Source organism: Mirounga angustirostris, unplaced genomic scaffold (assembly GCF_029215605.1).
Source record: "Mirounga angustirostris isolate CCGP_5_RB_7025 unplaced genomic scaffold, mMirAng1.0.hap1 SCAF_9, whole genome shotgun sequence".
Lineage (NCBI taxonomy): Eukaryota > Metazoa > Chordata > Mammalia > Carnivora > Phocidae > Mirounga > Mirounga angustirostris.
The window spans coordinates 112660311-112678142 of NW_026991717.1; the positions used below are offsets into that span (position 1 = coordinate 112660311).

Here is a 17832-nt window from a genome sequence, read left to right on the forward strand (position 1 = left end):
AATCCTCTAACAATATGCAGAGATAGGCACTCTCCCCTTTTTATAGGTGAGCGGCTTCAGGCTCTGAGCAGTTTTATACCTGCCAAAGAACTCGGCTCACCAGCTGGTTCTGGTAGACATGACAGGGATGTCTCAGGAATGAGAACGCCACAAGATGGGACCTAGAGAGCCCATGGAATTGAAGGAATCCAATTTTAGAGTTGTGAGGGACCTCAAGAGTTTGAGTGACTTGCCCAAGGCTCAATGTAGCTATTCCATTGAAGAATTAGTATAGAATCCACTTCTTTTGCTAGTTCAATGCCATTTCCAGCCCAGGCACAGGTCGCTCTTAGAAGGAAAAGAAGTTAGCCTTAACGATTTAAGGTAGGGTCTTGGAGAGGCTAGAAAGGTTAGAAAACACTGACATGAAAAGAAAGTAAGAGATGGTGGTAGGGGTAGGTAGGCCCCAGATATCATGACTAACCAGTCTAGGACTAGTCAAGATGTTTGGTACCCCATGAAGACCTATGCAATCTCCAACAGCCACACACTCACCTGTTTTTGGTACACGCGAGAGTGTGCTGGTGTTCAGATCATTACTTCGTGGAATTCATGCATTCTTGCTGAGAGAAGTTCTCTCAAACCAATCCTGCATGTTCACTGACTTCCATCATGTTTTTATTTTTTAAGATTTTTAAGTAATCTCTATGCCCAACAGGGGGCTCAAACTGACGGCCCTGAGATCAAGAGCGGCACTCCACCGACTGAGCCAGCCAGGAGCCCCTTGACTTCCATTACAAATTAAGGATTTTACTTGGGGATTTTGGATCATCTTGATGACCAAGTGTTTTACAGGCCAGTCCATGGCATGTTCGGTGCTAATTCTGTGGATCTGGAAAGCTGCTGAACTCACCTAGCATTTCATTTCTTCCATGCAGCCTTCTCTCCCAGCTTCTGGGAGCTTCTGTTCAAAAACATCTCTCATGCCTAAGGATCCTGGGTTGGCATCCAGTTATCTCAGTGGTTTATTGCCTTTCTCCAGCCTTGGTGGTGGTACTAACAAAGCCAGAGAGAGGGAGACTTGCAAGCTAGCATTCTATACTTCAACTGGAATATTCCATTAGCTCATGGCTTTGGGTTCCAGAAAGGAGCTCATTTCCCAACTTCAGTAATTTGAAATACTAGCTATCCCATTTCCCTGCAGTGTGACTGTCTTGTCGACAAGCACTGCAGGACCCTTCTGCACAGCTCAGGTAAACCCTGTTGAGTGGAACAGAGCAACTCCTCCTGCTTGTCCCTGGCCATGTTAGTGCTGGCCCCAGGGAAGTTTCTCTTTGCCTCTGAGCCTCCGTTCTGAGAACCATCTTATCACCTTTGCACTAACAGTGAAATGCAATTACTGTGTACATGGCTCAGATTTCTTTTCACAGTTTTCTTCTGTTGCATGTGAAAAAATTCAAAATTACTTCCAAGCCACTTGAATTCATGTCCCTTCATTCCCGTATGAGCACTCACACACAAGTGAGCCCTTAGATTGAACTATCCCGTCTGAGACAACCGCACAGATTGTCCAAAGCCATCATCCTCTGTTGTAGGCAAGTCTGGACTCACTGAGGCTTACTTCACCTTAGTGCTTCAACCCTGGCCCACTGCCTTGCTCAGGTCATAAGGGGTGGATGGCCTTCCTCTGGAAGCATCTATTTTCCTCACGAGTGTCTTGGTTGGCAAGAACTTTTCAGTTAATTGAAGGAGGCAGCTTTATAGGCAGGATATAAAAGGTCTTTTTTCTTTTTTTTTTTAAGGAACACGTCTGCAAAGCATGCTTGGTATAGGGCAGAAAAAGCAACTTGATATTTGGAAACATCAAAAACTTTCTTTTGGGGCTGTTTGTAATGTCACTTCACTGCATCACTCCCTCAGCTCCAACTAATAAAAGGGTCAATTCCAGGATCTCACTATCCTGAGTCCAAGGAGACCAAGCAGATACCTCCTCCGACCCTACATTTCGTTGTCTAGATGTGACCTTTGCTCTATACCTAGAAGAGGCAATGACCACTGGCATGGATGTGGAATACCAGTTTTTCTTCTAGTCTTCAGAGTGGCTTTGAATCAAGTTTCAGCTAGAAAGAATTAAAACAGGAAAGAAATTAAGGATCAGAGGTGTCTAAGCAACCAAGTCTTCCCTGGAAGAGAAGAGAAAGCCGAGAGAAGTGAGTAATAGGTTTATTTGCATATACACAAGAGAAGAGCTAGCATTGCTGGGAAGTCACAAGAGGAGGGGCTTGTGAGGAGATAAGGCTTCAGCAGAGGAAGGCACCTTGACAAACAAGGGACTCCTGGCTTAGTAAATCAAGCACAGTGGCAACCTTCTTTTGCCCCAAGCCAACTACTCATTTTAACTCATTTACTGCTGTCCTAGAGACACAGGAATCACTTACAAAACCAGGCAGAAAATAAAGTGGAGAGAAATGGTTTTACCTATCTGGACCAGCCACTTAAAAATTTATGTACAGGATGCAGGAAAAAAAGAAAAAAACAACAATCATAAGAGGCACTTTTGAATAGTTCTTAATCTAATCAGTGCCATCTGTCCTGCTAGTAAAAATACCAACATGGAAAAATTTGGGGATCAAATGTGCTTCCAAAGTTGGGGCCTCAATTCACAAGGATTTTGGCAAAGGATTCTAGAAGTGGTTCCTGCCAGGTTTCCAGGCCCAGGATCACAAGACAGGAGATTTCTGGAAAGGAGAGTCTAGTGGCTACAGACACAAGCAATTCTCAGCCTCCTCCAGTGAGTATCTCGTGGGCTTATCTCCTGGCAAGTTGAACCTGGGGTGCTGGGAAGAGTCTCTCGTTGCTAAAAAAACGATCCTTCTTGAACACTAAAATCGAACCAGAATGAACTCTGACTTCTCTTTGGAGTACCCAAATGGGATTAAGGCTTTTAACATGAAAAGACCAAGTTCTGCATTTGGAAACTGTAACTACCAAGTGGCTAGTTCCCAAGGGAACTTCTTTTTCTCTAGGAAAAGTGGACTGTCCTTAGAGAAACCAGAAGAGGCTAGCTACTGATTAGATTAAATAAAATAGAACAAAAAGATTAGGTAGGCTGACTAGGAGGGGGAAGAGAAACACACACTGAGTGATTAAATCTTTTTTCTGTATATAAAGGATTAAAAAATTCCAATTTAATAAGTTTTGGAAAAGCAAATGTAAAATGACTTGGGCTTATAAAACCAGAATTTACAATTATCTGTGAATAGTCAAAGACAAATCATAGAACCATTTAGATTACAAATCCAAAGTAATTCTAATGGTTACAGAATCACTCTCCCACTCCCCCCGTGAGATTACAGTTGTTCAATCATAAGCATCCCCACTGCTACTCACACTCCTTCATCTCCTCCTAAGACCGTGTTTTCACACCCAAGTCACATCATGCATACCAGGCACGTCTTTCCTTTCACAAAGCTTAGCCAGATGATGCCTCCTTTTGGCTTAGATCAACAACCTTCCTTTTATAAATAATCCCTCTTCCCCCAGTGCCTAAATTCATCCAAGTCTTCATCCTCCACATGGTCCCAGTCCCAGTAGGCCAAGTCCTCCTCTAAAAGGAACACTGGACTGGAGAGGCTGCACCAGTGACACGTTCGGTCCTCTCTATGCCGATGCTGGCTGCACCCCAGGTGGTCTAGCACCTTTGCACCCAAGAAAGTGATAGTGTGCTTCTTTCTCTCTTCCTCGTTCTTGCCACTACTCTGCCTTTTCGTGACATCTGTGACGACGAGATATCTGGTCCTTCCTAAGTCTTCCTGGCTTGTGCAACCCTTCATGCATAACTGACTGGCAGGACCACTGTGATGCTGAAAGTCTCTTGGTCTTTCTCCTTCGCAGTGAAATGGAGTCTCTTCTAGCGGCCAGGAGTCTTAAACCAGAGACTCCTCTCTGCCTCCTAACCCACCAACTCAACAGCAATCTGTTTCTTTCGAGATGCCCACTGCTCTGCAAGATCTAGTCAGGACACCACAGCCTCTGCTACATGCAAGCCTGCGGGAAGACGCCAGTTCCTTCGATTCTGACCAATCATTTTGGGTTGAATTAAGTGAATATAGTACCACACCCTGTTCTTCACGACACTTCTTCATTAACAGACCTAGAACATCTGCTTCAGTAGTCTGAGCACAAAGCTCTTGAGGCTGTCTTTCCCCCTCCTCTCATCACGTGGGGCCGGGGAAGCGCCCGTTGGCCTTTACAGTGCCTCTTAGGAACTAGCACCCCAGCAGTTCGCGCGTTCCCCACCACCAGTCATAGTTTACGGCCTCCATGCAGAGTGTGGTGCAGCCCTGCTCAGTCTGCCATGGGTGAAATTTATCAGGGGTCTGTGTCCTCTGGAATCTGATCTTACGCGCTAACCTCTCATTTGCATTAAAACCGCTCCACTTTTAGTACGTCCACATTCAATGCTCAATGAAGAAGTGCTACTGAGAGAAAACATGGACGATTTCCCTACGAAAGGACCCATGCTTTCCATTCCAGCACAGCCAATGGGCTGAGGGCCTGTTCCCACTCTCCCCGTCATTCTTTCAGCACAGATCCATGACTCGGCGACAGCACAGCCGGGTCCAGCAGGCCCTCGCTGTTAAGACCCGAACACCTACAGCATGTATACATGGTGAGATGGCAAAAGATACAGATCCACAGATCCTTTCTCAGGGAGAACTGAAAGCCTCTGAGACAATGAGCTCACACGTGCCGGTGAACACACACAAGAACAAGTCAAACGTCTCAACAAGGATTTACTTTAACAAAACGCACAGGTACGCGATGCTCGAGTCTTACTAGAAAGGAGTCACTTGGATTTCTTTCCCTTTCCTTACACAGCACAAGCCAACGGCCAGCTAAACATCCAGACCCATTACTGACGAGAAGGGAGCAGCATCAGACACGGAATTTCAGGCCCTGCTTTTATGTGCCTTTAATACTTTTTTCCTTTCCTCTGTGTTCACTAAACAGGATTAAAAAATTTTTTGTAAAGCTACATTTCATAGCTTTTTGTTTTCCCTTTGTATTTATCATGTTTTTAATTTCTTCTCTGAGGAGGAATTCTCTGAATCTGCATCTTCCAATTCGACTCGGTGCCTTTTGAGGCCACTATGGCCATGAACGGCCCTGCTGCTGTCTGTGTCCGGGGGGTCAGTGGGGTCCTCTCTCATTCCAGCACTAGGGGTCTCACAGGCCATTTCAGACCCACAACAATCTTTGTGTAGGAGTGTCCCTGTCAGGGACAAGTTATCATGGTCAGTGTCCGAATGTCCTGGAGAAGAGCACACCACTGCCTCCAGCTCTCCAAAGTTCTGCCCATTGTTGTGGGGGTGAGGGGGGCGGGGGTGTAAGCGTCCATTGTTGTGGTTGGCACAGATGGTTTCGAGGCTCCTCTCCTCACTGTCATCAGACTGGGTCCTGGGACAGCTGCCAGACCCGCTGCCGAGAGTGGAGCCAGATGCCTTGGGGACAGGAGGAGAGGGCGGCTCCTCAGCCCGGCTGCTCAGGGCCTTGCTCAGGGCCTTCCCATTGAGCTTCTTGGTTTCAAAAGAGTGTTCTACAGAGCCAGCATTGTTAGTGTCCTGTGAGGGGCCCTCCGGGGCCTCTGCCCAAGGGTGGCTGCTGTGCTCCTGGCCTGGGCCATTGCTGGGATTTCTAGCAGAAGTCCCTTCTTTGGAAGCATCCTTGCTGCGACCTTCAGGGGGCAGGTCCTGGTTCCGCGGGCCGACGGTCGTGCCGAGACAGGCTTCCTTACTGGAAGAAGGGGCTGGGCTGTCCTTGTGGCTGGTGCCCGCTCGCCCTTCATCGGCCTCCCCAGACACGAGCGAGCTCTCTCCATCTTTGTTACTGGAGTAGGAGATATAGGAGTAGCGGAGCCACTTGTAAGCTTTATAAATCTTCCGCTCGACCGACTCGATGTCAGAAGTTGGCGAGGCCCGGCTGGGCTGAATCTCCAGCGTGGAAGTGCTCCGCTCAGGGGAGGAGTGGGGAGAGGAGGAGAGGTCGTCCACTTTGATCTGGGGGTAATCGTAGTTGTCTTCTCCGATGTAGGTGCTGGCGGGCTTGCTGGGGGGGGCGGGCCTCTCTTCTCGGGCCGCCTTCTGCCGGCGCCGCAGGGTATTGCGCTGCCGTGTGGCCGTCCGCCGCTCGTTCAGCTCCTCCTCATCCTCCGAGCTGCTGGAGCTGCTAGAGCTGCTGGACTCGTCTTCGGGGCTGGGAGACCGCGGCCGGGGGAAGAGGTCTGTGTCCAGCTCCACCTCACAGGCGTTCTCTTCAGAATCGGACTCGTTGGAAAGGGCCAGGAGGCGTTTGTCCTGGTAGCGCCGCAGAGCAGACAGGCGCTGCTGGCGAGACGCGGCCTCTTCACACGTGGGCGGCGGCGACGCCCCTGAGTTGGCGGTGGTGACCCGAAGGGGCCCCAGGTGGAAGGCGCTGTCGGCATTCTCGTCCACTGTGGGCGGAGGGGAGCGGGGCAGCGAGGCCGAGGACTCGGAGTCGGTGTAGCCCGAGCGCTCGCTGACCCCCGCGTGCAGCTGGAGGATGGTGCTCTCGCTGAGGTCGCTGTCGGAGTCAGAGCTCCAGCCCTCGATCTCGCGGCGCACCAGGGAGTCAAAGAAGGCCATCATCCGGGGGTCTTCCTGCACGGACTGGTTGGCGTAGTCATGTGACAGGCCACTCCCACTGTTCAGCACCAGGCTGATGTACTCTTCGTGGGTATAGAGGCAGCGGGAATCATCCTCAATCCGACCGTCTAGGTCTCCTGTACATCCTGGCTGCTTGTATGGGCTCCAGATCTGCACAGAAGGCAAAAACAAAACCAAGGAGGCCTGATTGGAAAGTACTCCAAAGCTGGTGGAGATAAAGAACACTAAGGCAGAGCTTCTCCAGGCCCTTCCTGTCATTCAGCCAGGACTTGCTAACCAGCTTTAAAAATACATTCTTTACCAGACTGGATTATGTGGGCCACATATGAAAACAGAGGCTTCGGGAGTCAGGTGTTGGAAAAAGCACTGTCTAGGCCATAGGATCAGCCTCGGTGTCAGGAAACCTAAATCTTGTCTCTTGACCCAGGATAGTCACACACCATCCCCCCTACGAGCCCCCTCCCCTTTAGCTACTCTGTGAGTAGCTTGGAAATTACAATGACTCCCTTCATAATCGTGAAGGATAGGGGATGACTTGAAGGTTGGCCAATGTGTTCTAAACTCTCAGAAGACTGAAGCTGCGCACAGAGAGGTACCACTTTTCCAAAGTGAAAACAGACCCAGCAGTCAGTCCCCTGTGGTAGTTATTATTTCAGCCTATAACTCCACTTCTCCCCAACTGCAACATTTCTATTTTTAACTAATGGGAATTGCTTACTGGCGCTTGATAAGAATAGCCAACTGCCTACACTGCAGTTCCCTCTTGGACATGCAGGCAGTAGTTACCCAGGAAACTGGGTTCTCTTAACCAGTTGCTGCTAACCTGCTCCCCAACTCTCCTGTTAGCTGCAGGAATAGGCAGGACACCCCCCGCCCCAAGACCATGGCCCCATCCCTTAACGCTCCTCCACTCTATCATCAGACACATGGGCTGAGAGCCAAAGGAACTAGGCAGAGCTAGGACTCAAACTCAGGTCGGCCTGACTGCAAAGGCCCAACTTTACAAGTGGAATAAGTTAGGCGAAAATCAAGTTCAAGGTAATTAAGCTGTCACTGCAGATGAGAACAATTAGCTTCACCTGACTACCAGACTGGTCCACAGAGCAGCACACAGACGCTCAGTTACATCAGCCGGTAGCCATGGCAACTCAGATGAAATTCCAGGCGATTTTCTTGCCTGACAGGCTGGTGTCTATCTTTAGATGGCACCCAACCCAGAAAACAGGGCTCCTCATTCTCTACCCTCTATCAAGACAATGGCTTTGCTTCCCCAAAGCTATCCAAGGACAAATTCACCTCCTTGTGAGCACTCATCTGAGGCCCCATCCTTCCCGTGCTTTACTTGCAACTTCTGAGAGGTAGCACCTTTTTGGAGGATCTCCAGTTCAAAAGGGGCTGGAAAAACCTAGGTTAGCTCTCTTCATCAATTCCCAACTCAGATTCATTTCTCCTTCGACTTTCTTTGCTGCCTGCAACTCCTCAGGTGTTCTCCCCTCTCCATCCTCACTACCTGACCCAGCGGAGGTTTAAGGCAGTGGTTCTCACACTCAGGAGTACACAGGGGTCACCTGAAGAGTCCTAACGGTGTTGACTCCTGAGCCCCACCCTTAGAGATTCTGATTCACTAAGTCACCAGCAGGTACTGGGGCTCTGCGTTTTTAACAAGGGGGATAGCAACTTTTTAAGAAACACTAGAATATAGTTAGAAAATAAGTGGCAGAAAATAAAGGATTTGTCTGAAGAGATCCTCAAATTCTATGTTTTGAGACATTTAGACATCGCCTTCAACAATAGGCTCAACTACAAATGACTATCTCTGCAAACAAATGTCCGAGGGAATAAAAGTTTGGTGGCTTAGAAAGGAAACTGAGGGGTCCCTTAGGACTTTTGGGGGGTCTTATCCTATATTCCGGGCCAGATCTCTTACTCTCCCAGTTTAAAAATGGCAAAATTTTACTAACCATATTGTCTTATATGAAGATAAATCTATACGTGCTTCACAGAAACACAGAATTTGTTAACCTAAGTACAAAATATTAATGGTGGGATGCTGGTCCAACTATGCAACAAGCCAATTTCTAGGTTCTAATCTACCACCCAGCCCCTATGTCTTCACTTCAGGAATGAAAATCATTAACACTGAAAGTCAGCTTTTATTTGGGCTCTGGAATGTATTAAGCTGAGGTAGACTTTCATTCCTGAAGCTTGGAGTAATGGAACAAAACGCTGGATCAGGAGGCAGGAGACTTGAATGTGGGTTCCTACTCAGCTTGGGTTGACCTTGGATAAAGCTCAGCTCCCTGATCTAAACAGTGAATTAGATGGGTCTCATCCAATCCTAAGGTTCAGAGCAGAACAAAACCATCATCCCAGACAGCTAGTTTGCAATCCTCCAGGAACTTGTGGCTCAGAGCTGTACGGGCAGGCAGAACAGGTAGGAAACCCAGCCCCACCACTTCACAGGGCCCTGGGCAAATGACTTCACTCTTGAACACATCTTTTCTCATCTGTAGAAATGAGAATGATGAAAATACATAACCTATACCAAAGCACAGAAAAATGTGGTGCTTTCTCTTTCACGTGGCAGCTAAATACCTCAACCAGGAAGTTTTAGACCCATCCTCAAAGAGATTTTCGAACATCAGAAGTACTGACCATCCCCCCTATTATCTTAGTCCTCATCCTAAAAATAACAGTTTCAAAATATTTGTTCAAGTGTTTATTTCTTTGCACTGAAAGTCAACAACTCAGAAGTAAAGCACCAAAAACACAATCTCCTGTTGCTAACATGTTAAATGTGGCAAGGTTCATCAGAAAAGGAGGAGGGATAAGCAGATTTCTCTCCAAGCCCAGTGAAAAGTTTAGCTCGGGGGCTGCTGAGGGGAAAAGATGCTGTTCAATTCTTATTCAAACACTGTCAAAATGGAAAGCAATTAAGTAGCAAGTGTTCTGATCCACACAGGTACCCATGACATGCTTGACATAGCAGCTCTAAGCCCCCTCCTCTTTGTGCTATTGTACTAAATTAGGAGATCTGACTACCAAGAAAATCTACACTGATAGGGACCTAAATATTTAGGCTATTTAAGGGTTCTCCGCCCTCTCTAATCTGGCTTCCGAGACCTTCTGGGCCCACCTCCTGCCCACCTTCCAGCCTTGTATCTTAGTCCTCCCTTTTTTTTTTTTTTTTAAGATTTTATTTATTTATAATAGACAGAGAGAGACACAGCGAGAAAGGGAACACAAGCAGGGGGAGTGGGAGAGGGAGAAGCAGGCTCCCCGCTGAGCAGGGAGCCCGATGCAGGGCTCGATCCCAGGACCCTGGGATCATGACCTGATCTGAAGGCAGACGCTTAATGACTGAGCCACCCAGGCGCCCCTTAGTCCTCCCTTCTTGTGCTCTTCCCTTTGGCCAAACATGATCATTTTCTGAACAGGTCCTACGCTTCACTGTTTCTGAGCAATTATTCGTAAGTATAATGCCTGGAACACAATAGGTGATCAATAGATATTTATTGATTCAACAAAATAATTAACTATCCATTGCCTCCACTTTTATTCCTCATATCTTACTCCTTCCTTTTGCAGTCTTTATTCTTCAAATTCTAGCTCAAATGTTACCTGCCCGAGATGATCCCAGATGGGAAAAGATCTCTCCCTCCCCCAGAGCATTCTGTTTCCATCTCTTGTGTAGCTATTGCGCTTTTCATTGTATTTATTTCTTGTCTCTCTTACTGGGTGACCTGCATTACCTTTTTTTGCCTTTATGTTCCCCAGAGGGCCTAGCACAAATGGCACACATTAAGTACATCACAAATATCATAGGTAAATAAATGAATATTGGTCTTTTCAGAAGAAAATGTCAGCATTTGCCCTACCTTGCCCCTCCAGGCTTAACTATAAATAACAAACCCCCTCTTTTGCTAAGCATGGACATTCGGGGGCTAGAGACCTGTTATGGGTAAGAAGAAGCTGGCCCCGACAACTGGGATTCTTCTTTTCTGGGCTCGGACGGCAGCAATAAAGGACAAGGGAGAAGGTGGAGTGAAGTGGAGAGAAAAAAGGTCTCAGGCTGGGCTAGAACATTATGCTCTTTGAGCCATTGATCCTCTCAGAAATACAAGCAGGAAAGTGACGCTTATTAAAATAGTCAGTTCAGGCATAGGTAATTCACAAGGCACTCCAGGATGGCAAGTCCCTGTTAGCATCCTCACTTGACAGCTGGGGAGCAGACTCAAAGAACTGTTTAAGGGTACCAGCTGTACTGACTTTAGGTTTCAAATGGCTAAATGAGCCTCCTGGTGGGGCAGGGTTCAGACACCACTAGAACCTGGAAGCAGTGAGCTCCATAGTTCAGTCTGGATAACCTTCCAGAGAAAACATTTTCTTCTCTTATTCCTCTGAGAACTTGGCTAGTTTCCACACTATGACCTTTAGGTTAAAGACTCCAGTTGACTAAACAATAACTGGGGAGACTAAGTGCAGAAGCATCCCAGAGTACATGGCCAAGCAGGAATCTCTCTACTAAAGGAGATGCCCGAGCAGAGCTATCTGAAAAAGAGAATGACATCAACAGGCCTAGAGACAACATGCTACTGTGCCAACCCATTAGTCATAGGCCAAAGGAGAAGAGATGGCAATTCAAGGAACAGGGCCAATCCATGATGTCCAGTGAAGGACTACTGAGATGACCACCTCCTGCAGAGGCCCCTGGCTGCCTGCTGCCTTCTCAGCAGCATGGGGAGGGTGAGAGGCCACTGGGAGGAACAAAGAACAGGGCTCTATCCTGACTTTACCACTAATTAGCTGTGTAATTAACCTCAGATGGGTAGTTTATAATTGAAATCTCACCATCTATTAAAAAAAAAAAGTCGGTAAAAATGATCTAGAAGTCCTGCTCCAGCTCTGTGGGAAAATGTGTGCAATCATGAAAGTCAGCCCTGATCCACAGGACCAATAAAACTTACATAAAGGAATGTGGAATGAGGACAAATAAAAATATTGACCCATCCTCCAACGTTACATTTCTGATAGCTTCCCTTGCCTCAGAAACAACTTGGTTTAACTCTATACGGAGGGAGGGAGGGAGGGAGGAAGAGACGGAGGGAGGAAATGAAAACCACCAAATCATCACAAACCAATTTTTACCTTTTTCCTGATACCTTCCCTCAGGTTTTCAGTATCATTTTAGGGAAAAAAAAAAAAATAGGAGTTTTAACTTTTAGGGGGTGATTATCATCTATCCTTACTTAAAAATCAAGTTATCAGAGAATCCTAAAGGATTCATCATTTGCCCCAAACCTTCATTTACACAGATGTGGAAAAGGGTCAGTAGCAACTGGAATGTGAGTGACAGGCAGCGGGCCGTCCTCCTGTGGACACAGGCCAGGCTGGGTCTCTCGGTTGCACGCTCTAGATACATTCCTTGACCGGGTTAAGTTCATTCAGTCAATGTGCAATTAATGCAAGCGTTTAGCCTCGACCACAACCACATGCCATGGTTTTTGATATGTTCTGCGGCAATTTAGCTACAGTTCTGGCAGTCACTTAGTGATGTCTGTGCCATATCAGTACAGCAATTAATGCAAAGTCACACCGAGTAACCGAGGGGATGGTGGCTTCCCGATGAGGTTTGGAAAGCAGAATGCATCAGACTCAAGATCAAAGGCCATTGGAAATGCAGTGGCATACAAGTGGTGTCTAGTTTCAAAGCCTAGTGACTATTTTAAAAGTGGTCCTGAAAGGAGGGTTTTAAACCACTCTTTTAATATCAATTTTTCAGTATTTTACAATATGTTAAAATAATCGAAAAAAATTCTTAAGTAATCTCTATATGCAACGTGGGGCTTGAACTCACGATCCTAAGATCAAGAGTCACATGCTGTACTGACTGAACCAGCCAGGCACCCCAAAATAATGGAGAATTTTGACAGACCTTTAGTATGTTTTGGTATGAGGTCCTATATATATTGATCTAGTTTCTTCCAATTATGAATTGTAATAATTTGTCTAAAGAACAGAAGGGGAAGGTGCCTCACCTTGATAATCTTTTCTACACCAGAAGAGCAGATCATGTAGGTGTGAGGGTTAAATCGGACCTGGTTAACAATAGACCGATGCCCTTTCAGCACCATGAAGGCTCCGTTGACCACCCTACCAATGCCACCTGGGAAGACAGAAGGAAACAAAAATCAAATGATGAAATGGATAAAAGTAAATAGGTTCCAGTAATGGCAGACAAACAGCTCTGAAGTGGAGCCAAGATCTTTATTAACTATGCCACCAGGAGAATGCTTAATCTTACAGATAAAGTTGCTATGGAAAGAGGGAAGATGAAATATTCTCTCAGCATATGTGCTCTTACCAAGAGCCTTTATTTAGCCTTTAAGCATTGCCCACGCCCACCCACTGCAATTCCATTGTCAATGAAGCCCCAGCCACTTAAAACATTTCGCAAGTTTTTGATCCTCAAGATAGAACCCAAGTGTTACCTTAGAAAAGGCCAGTCATGAGCAAAATAAGACTGAACTACTTGGGAACAATTAGGCATCTGAGCCAGGGACATGCAGAACCAGAAGCATACAATTACTTACACGCACAAAAAAACCTCTGATCCATTTGCCCTTAATTTCTTTGATGAAGGTTGCAAACAAACAAACACACAAAAGCCACTGGGAAAATAATGGAGAAAATCCTTTTGTTACCCTGACAGCAGGGAGAGCTAGGGATAAAGAAAGATTTGTGCCACTTTCCCGACAGGGAGAGCCCAAGTACTGAGAATCTGAATTAGAATAAGGGGCTTAAAGACACCATGTATGGATTAAAATCAAGAGGCCACTAATAAAAAGTTATATTTTAAGGACCATCCTGTAGGCTTTCTTCTTCTGTGACTGAGAAAAGCACCAGATGCCTGGAACTTATAACACAAATTAAGATGTCATCATTTATAAACTTGGAATAATCTCAAAGGTTCAACTTCACTGGTAAGGGCATCACACACAGAACACATGCACCCGTGTTCTCAACAAGGTCGCTTCTGAGCAACCATCAACAGCTCAGTACACATAGGCCAGCCTGTGTCCCCAGCCAACTGGCAACCTATGATGCATTCAGGCACAAACAAATCAGCGTTCACTCATCTAAGCAGTGAACACCGGGGTGCCTGGGTGGCTCAGTTGGTTAAGCGACTGCCTTCGGCTCAGGTCATGATCCTGGAGTCCCGGGATCGAGTCCCGCATCAGGCTCCCTGCTCGGCAGGGAGTCTGCTTCTCCCTCTCCCACTCCCCGTTTGTGTTCCCTCTCTCGCTGTGTCTTTCTCTGTCAAATAAATAAATAAAATCTTTAAAAAAAAAAAAAAATTAAAAAAAAAAAAATAAGCAGTGAACACCATCTTAGCCACTACCGGAAGCATGGCCACTAGGGCACAAAGTAGCAGCAGGCAGTTTCTGCTCCACATGCCTCCACCCTACTCCCAATGCCACCTTGTTCAAACCTTCATTCCAGACATTTCTCATCTCAGTGTCTAGAGGGACAATGACTAGCACAACATCCCTTCTCTAGAAATAATCTGGTTCAGAAGATGTCTTCTGCTTTTGGCCTCCTGACACGCCTCCCCTTTTGACTCATGGAAGATATCCCTCTTGATTGCCATGTACATACACATCTCTTTTTTGACAGCAAGAGCTTTCAGATCTGCCAACTAGCACTAGGTGCTTACACTACTTGGTCAGTGACAAAATGTTCTTTGCCTAATTTTTCCATCATATTTGATGTTATTTTTTAAAAGGTTTGATTGATTGATTGATTGATTGATTTGAAAGAGAGAGAGAGTGTGGGGGGAGAAACAAAGGGAGATGGACAAGCAGACTCCATGCTGAGCACAGAGCCTGATGGGGGGTTTGATCTCACGACCCTGAGATCATGACCTGAGCCGAAATCAAGAGTCAGAAGCTTAACTGACTGAGCCACTCAGAAGCCCCTGACATTATTAATATTTGAATTATCTGGGATGGATAACACACATAAAGCTATTCATATCTCAACCCAACATCATCAAGTTTGCTAATAAACCATAAAGGAGAATGACTAGGGCATAGAATTGATATGTTTTCATTGATCAGGAAAGGCTAGGGGCCCCTAGGTGGTTCAGTAGGTTAAGCTTCTGGCTCTTGATTTTGGTTCAGGTCATGATCTCAGTCATGAGATCGAGCCCTGCGCTGGTCTCTGTGCTGGGCATGGAGACTGCTTAAGAGTCTCTCTCTCCCTCCTCTCCCTCTGCCTCTGCTCTTCCTCCCATCCCGCCTGTGCTCTCTCTCTCACTAAAAATAAAAAATAAAAGGAAAGATTTAGCACCAAAGTAGGCTGCCGTGATGGGAAACCCTAGGTAGCCTGAGTGCACTGGGCTCCTAGAGTGGAGTGGGAGGAGTGGAAGGTAACCTGAGCCTAGTCAAAATAAAAATAAACAAGAAAATTAAGGAAAAGAGATCCATGGGAATCTAAACAGTTGTCTCCATACAGGGATCTTACCACCCTCCAAGGAGTTCCCTTGGGTATATATAGTTTTTTCTATATAAGGTTGATTCAAAAAGTAGCATTCCCACTCATGGGTCCCTTCTGAACTCCACGTTTCCAACACCCTACTCCTACCCATACCTGCACTGGAGTAGTCACTAGCAAAGAAACTTTGGGTTAAACCTAGTAAAATCTCTTATTTAATCCTACTGCCTCCAAGAAAAGTAATTTAAGTGACTCAGAGAGTTTGAGAGACTTCTTGGTCAAGATTTGAACCAGTCTTTTTGGCTATAATGCCCACTATCCTTTCCACTGTAACAGCGGCCTTTAAGAGATGAAAGGATTTGAATAGGGATGGAGTCTGAAGCTCATAAAATATTTTGCAATCTTTCTTGCAGTTAACCATATGAGTTGGTTTTCTTTTTAAGCTCTCAACTTAAAAATGGGAAGGGGGAGATTCTATCCAATGGTATCTTGAGCACAAGTTCCATAGTATCACCACAGGAATTTCATCACATTGCCAACACTGAATAGTTCATGAGAGCAGAACCGGCTCTCTTGCATACCTAGAACTGGGGGTGCAATGCCTGAACTAAAGTAGGTGCTCAGTAAGCACTTGTTGAATGGACAGTGTTTCAGGAGAGGGCAATTCTAGAATATTACCAAAGAAAGACAGATGGAGGGTCTCACGTCTTAAAGAATCAACTACCATGGAACTTAAGTTTATCAACCAAACTGACCTTTCTGTCAAAGGTTATTTGGAATACAATTACAATAACTTTTGGACCTGAAGAATAATCGAAGGATCTCAACATCTGTAAATTCAGACCATGGGAAAACTTTCTATTCTTCCATGCAATGTGACCTCATCTGGTTTCTTTTCATGGCAGCAACTTTATTTATTTATTTACTTTTTCTTTCAAATCATTTTAATAACCTAGCAATGATTCAAACTATGGAAAGAAGATTCAAACTTGTTCCCTTAAGAGGGATGCTATCACAATTGCTTCACACAAGCAAGATCAAAGGCAACAATGAAACCAGATTCCCAAGAGCAAGGGTGATAAGAAGGCTTCAAGGCTCAGTTTGAAGAGCTTGGTTTCAGAAAGTCTCTGAGGGGTAGCAAAAGAGACATGAAATTTAAGGGACCCTCAGAGGGCACGGTTGCTGGGTCATGAGCACCTTGAAGCATTTCTTGACGGTGATTTGGTGTCGAGAGTATTTGTCATCTGGGGAGAACTGAGCAGGATGAGTCAAGCAGGTCTGCTATCCCAAAGGGTCAAGCTTCTTCAGCATATAGACCCAGTCTCCGTGCTCGTTGAGGTAATACTGGAGAAACACAACCACACCGAAGCCAGAAGTTCCAATTTCGCCCATGGTAACAATTTTAATACAGGTCTTTCCTCCTTCTTCCCACCCAAACTGATACCTAAGAAATCTGAAAAAGATACCTAGGAATTCCACAGAGCCAAGAGACTGATGGTGAAAACAGGTACAGGAAGAATTATGGCTGCCATTTGTTTAAGGCATCCAACGCTGTGTACACAGAATCAGAATAATGAATGGGCTTCAGGGAGGTTCGATAGTCCCTCTCCTGGTTTCCAGGTTTCAAATGATTGAATACAGCTGCTACTGTATAGTTTAGACACATTGATTATTAGAGAATACATTTTTATCAGTCCTGGAGATTTGTATAAACCAGATTTCTTCAATCAGAAATGGCTAAAGTCAAGATGCCAATATCAGTAAAAACTCAGCATCTCCATTACCTAGCCAGACTGCGCCCATCAACAGCAGGATCAAGTTGGCAGGAGTCAGCCAGGGAATATTTTTTTCTAAGAACTATATAAGCTACAAAATCTCCCTTCAGGATCATCTCTAAGACTGTGGTGAGGGGCCTGATGAAGATCAACCTCAACCCATGGTTACCTAGCTGAGTCAAGACCTAATCACTAATAATGGGTACCAATGACTAAACCAGCACATACCTGGGAAACACCACCTTATTCGTTCTTGAGCTGTCATTTGTTTATCCACTTCTATACAAACCAATGCTCATTTCTCTGAGCCATCTGCTCTGGCTGGCCCACCACACATTGGCATCACTTTGTAGTTTTTTTGGGTTTTTTTGTTAAGTCAAGGCCAAAATTCCTGTTTCTCCATCTTTCCTTTGGTTCAGATGGGATGCTAGGGAGGTTAAAAAGGCTATAAATCCCCTTACCTATTCTACTGCAAGACTTTAGAAAAGGAGTGGGCCATCTCATAAGATTCTAGTGTCAGTGACTGATTCACTACCTAGGGAAACACAAGGGACTCAGAGAAAACACCTTACTCAGAACCCCAATAAACACCATTCTAAAATGCCAAGGCCAAGTGTCCCTCCAGAGAAGACAAAGGGCTAAGTGTATAGTCCTCATTTCCCTCCCCTTTCCTACCTATGCTCCCTTTTCTACAACATTCAGCCAGAGATTTGTCCCCTCAGGACTTTCAAGGGACAGGACACCACTCCCATTTCTTGACAACTTTAGTTACTTCTGTTCCTTGTCAATTTTATTTGCTTCAACAAAACCCTCTAAGAATGACTATGCTTTCAGCTCCAAAAGTAAAAGCAGCCTGGTCAAGTTTTCTTGATGCTATAGTCTAAGAGCAACTTATC

At 45.7% G+C, this 17832-nt stretch overlaps 1 protein-coding gene across 6 annotated transcripts in view; it reads right to left on the reverse strand.

The window, feature by feature from the left end:
* Positions 1–4758: 4758 nt before the first annotated feature.
* The window catches only part of DCAF5 (DDB1 and CUL4 associated factor 5), a 97691-nt gene continuing 84617 nt past the window's right edge, over positions 4759–17832 (reverse strand). For 5 of the 6 annotated variants that reach the window (XM_064571235.1, XM_064571236.1, XM_054513752.2 and 2 more), the window contains 2 exons: positions 12704–12831; positions 4759–6815 (listed from right to left, as the gene is read on the reverse strand). In XM_064571235.1, coding sequence (XP_064427305.1) covers positions 5052–6815; positions 12704–12831 — 1892 coding nt within the window. In that variant the 3' untranslated portion in view covers positions 4759–5051. The remainder of the gene's footprint in view (positions 6816–12703; positions 12832–17832) is intronic. The other variant, XM_054513754.2, reaches the window with a different exon arrangement.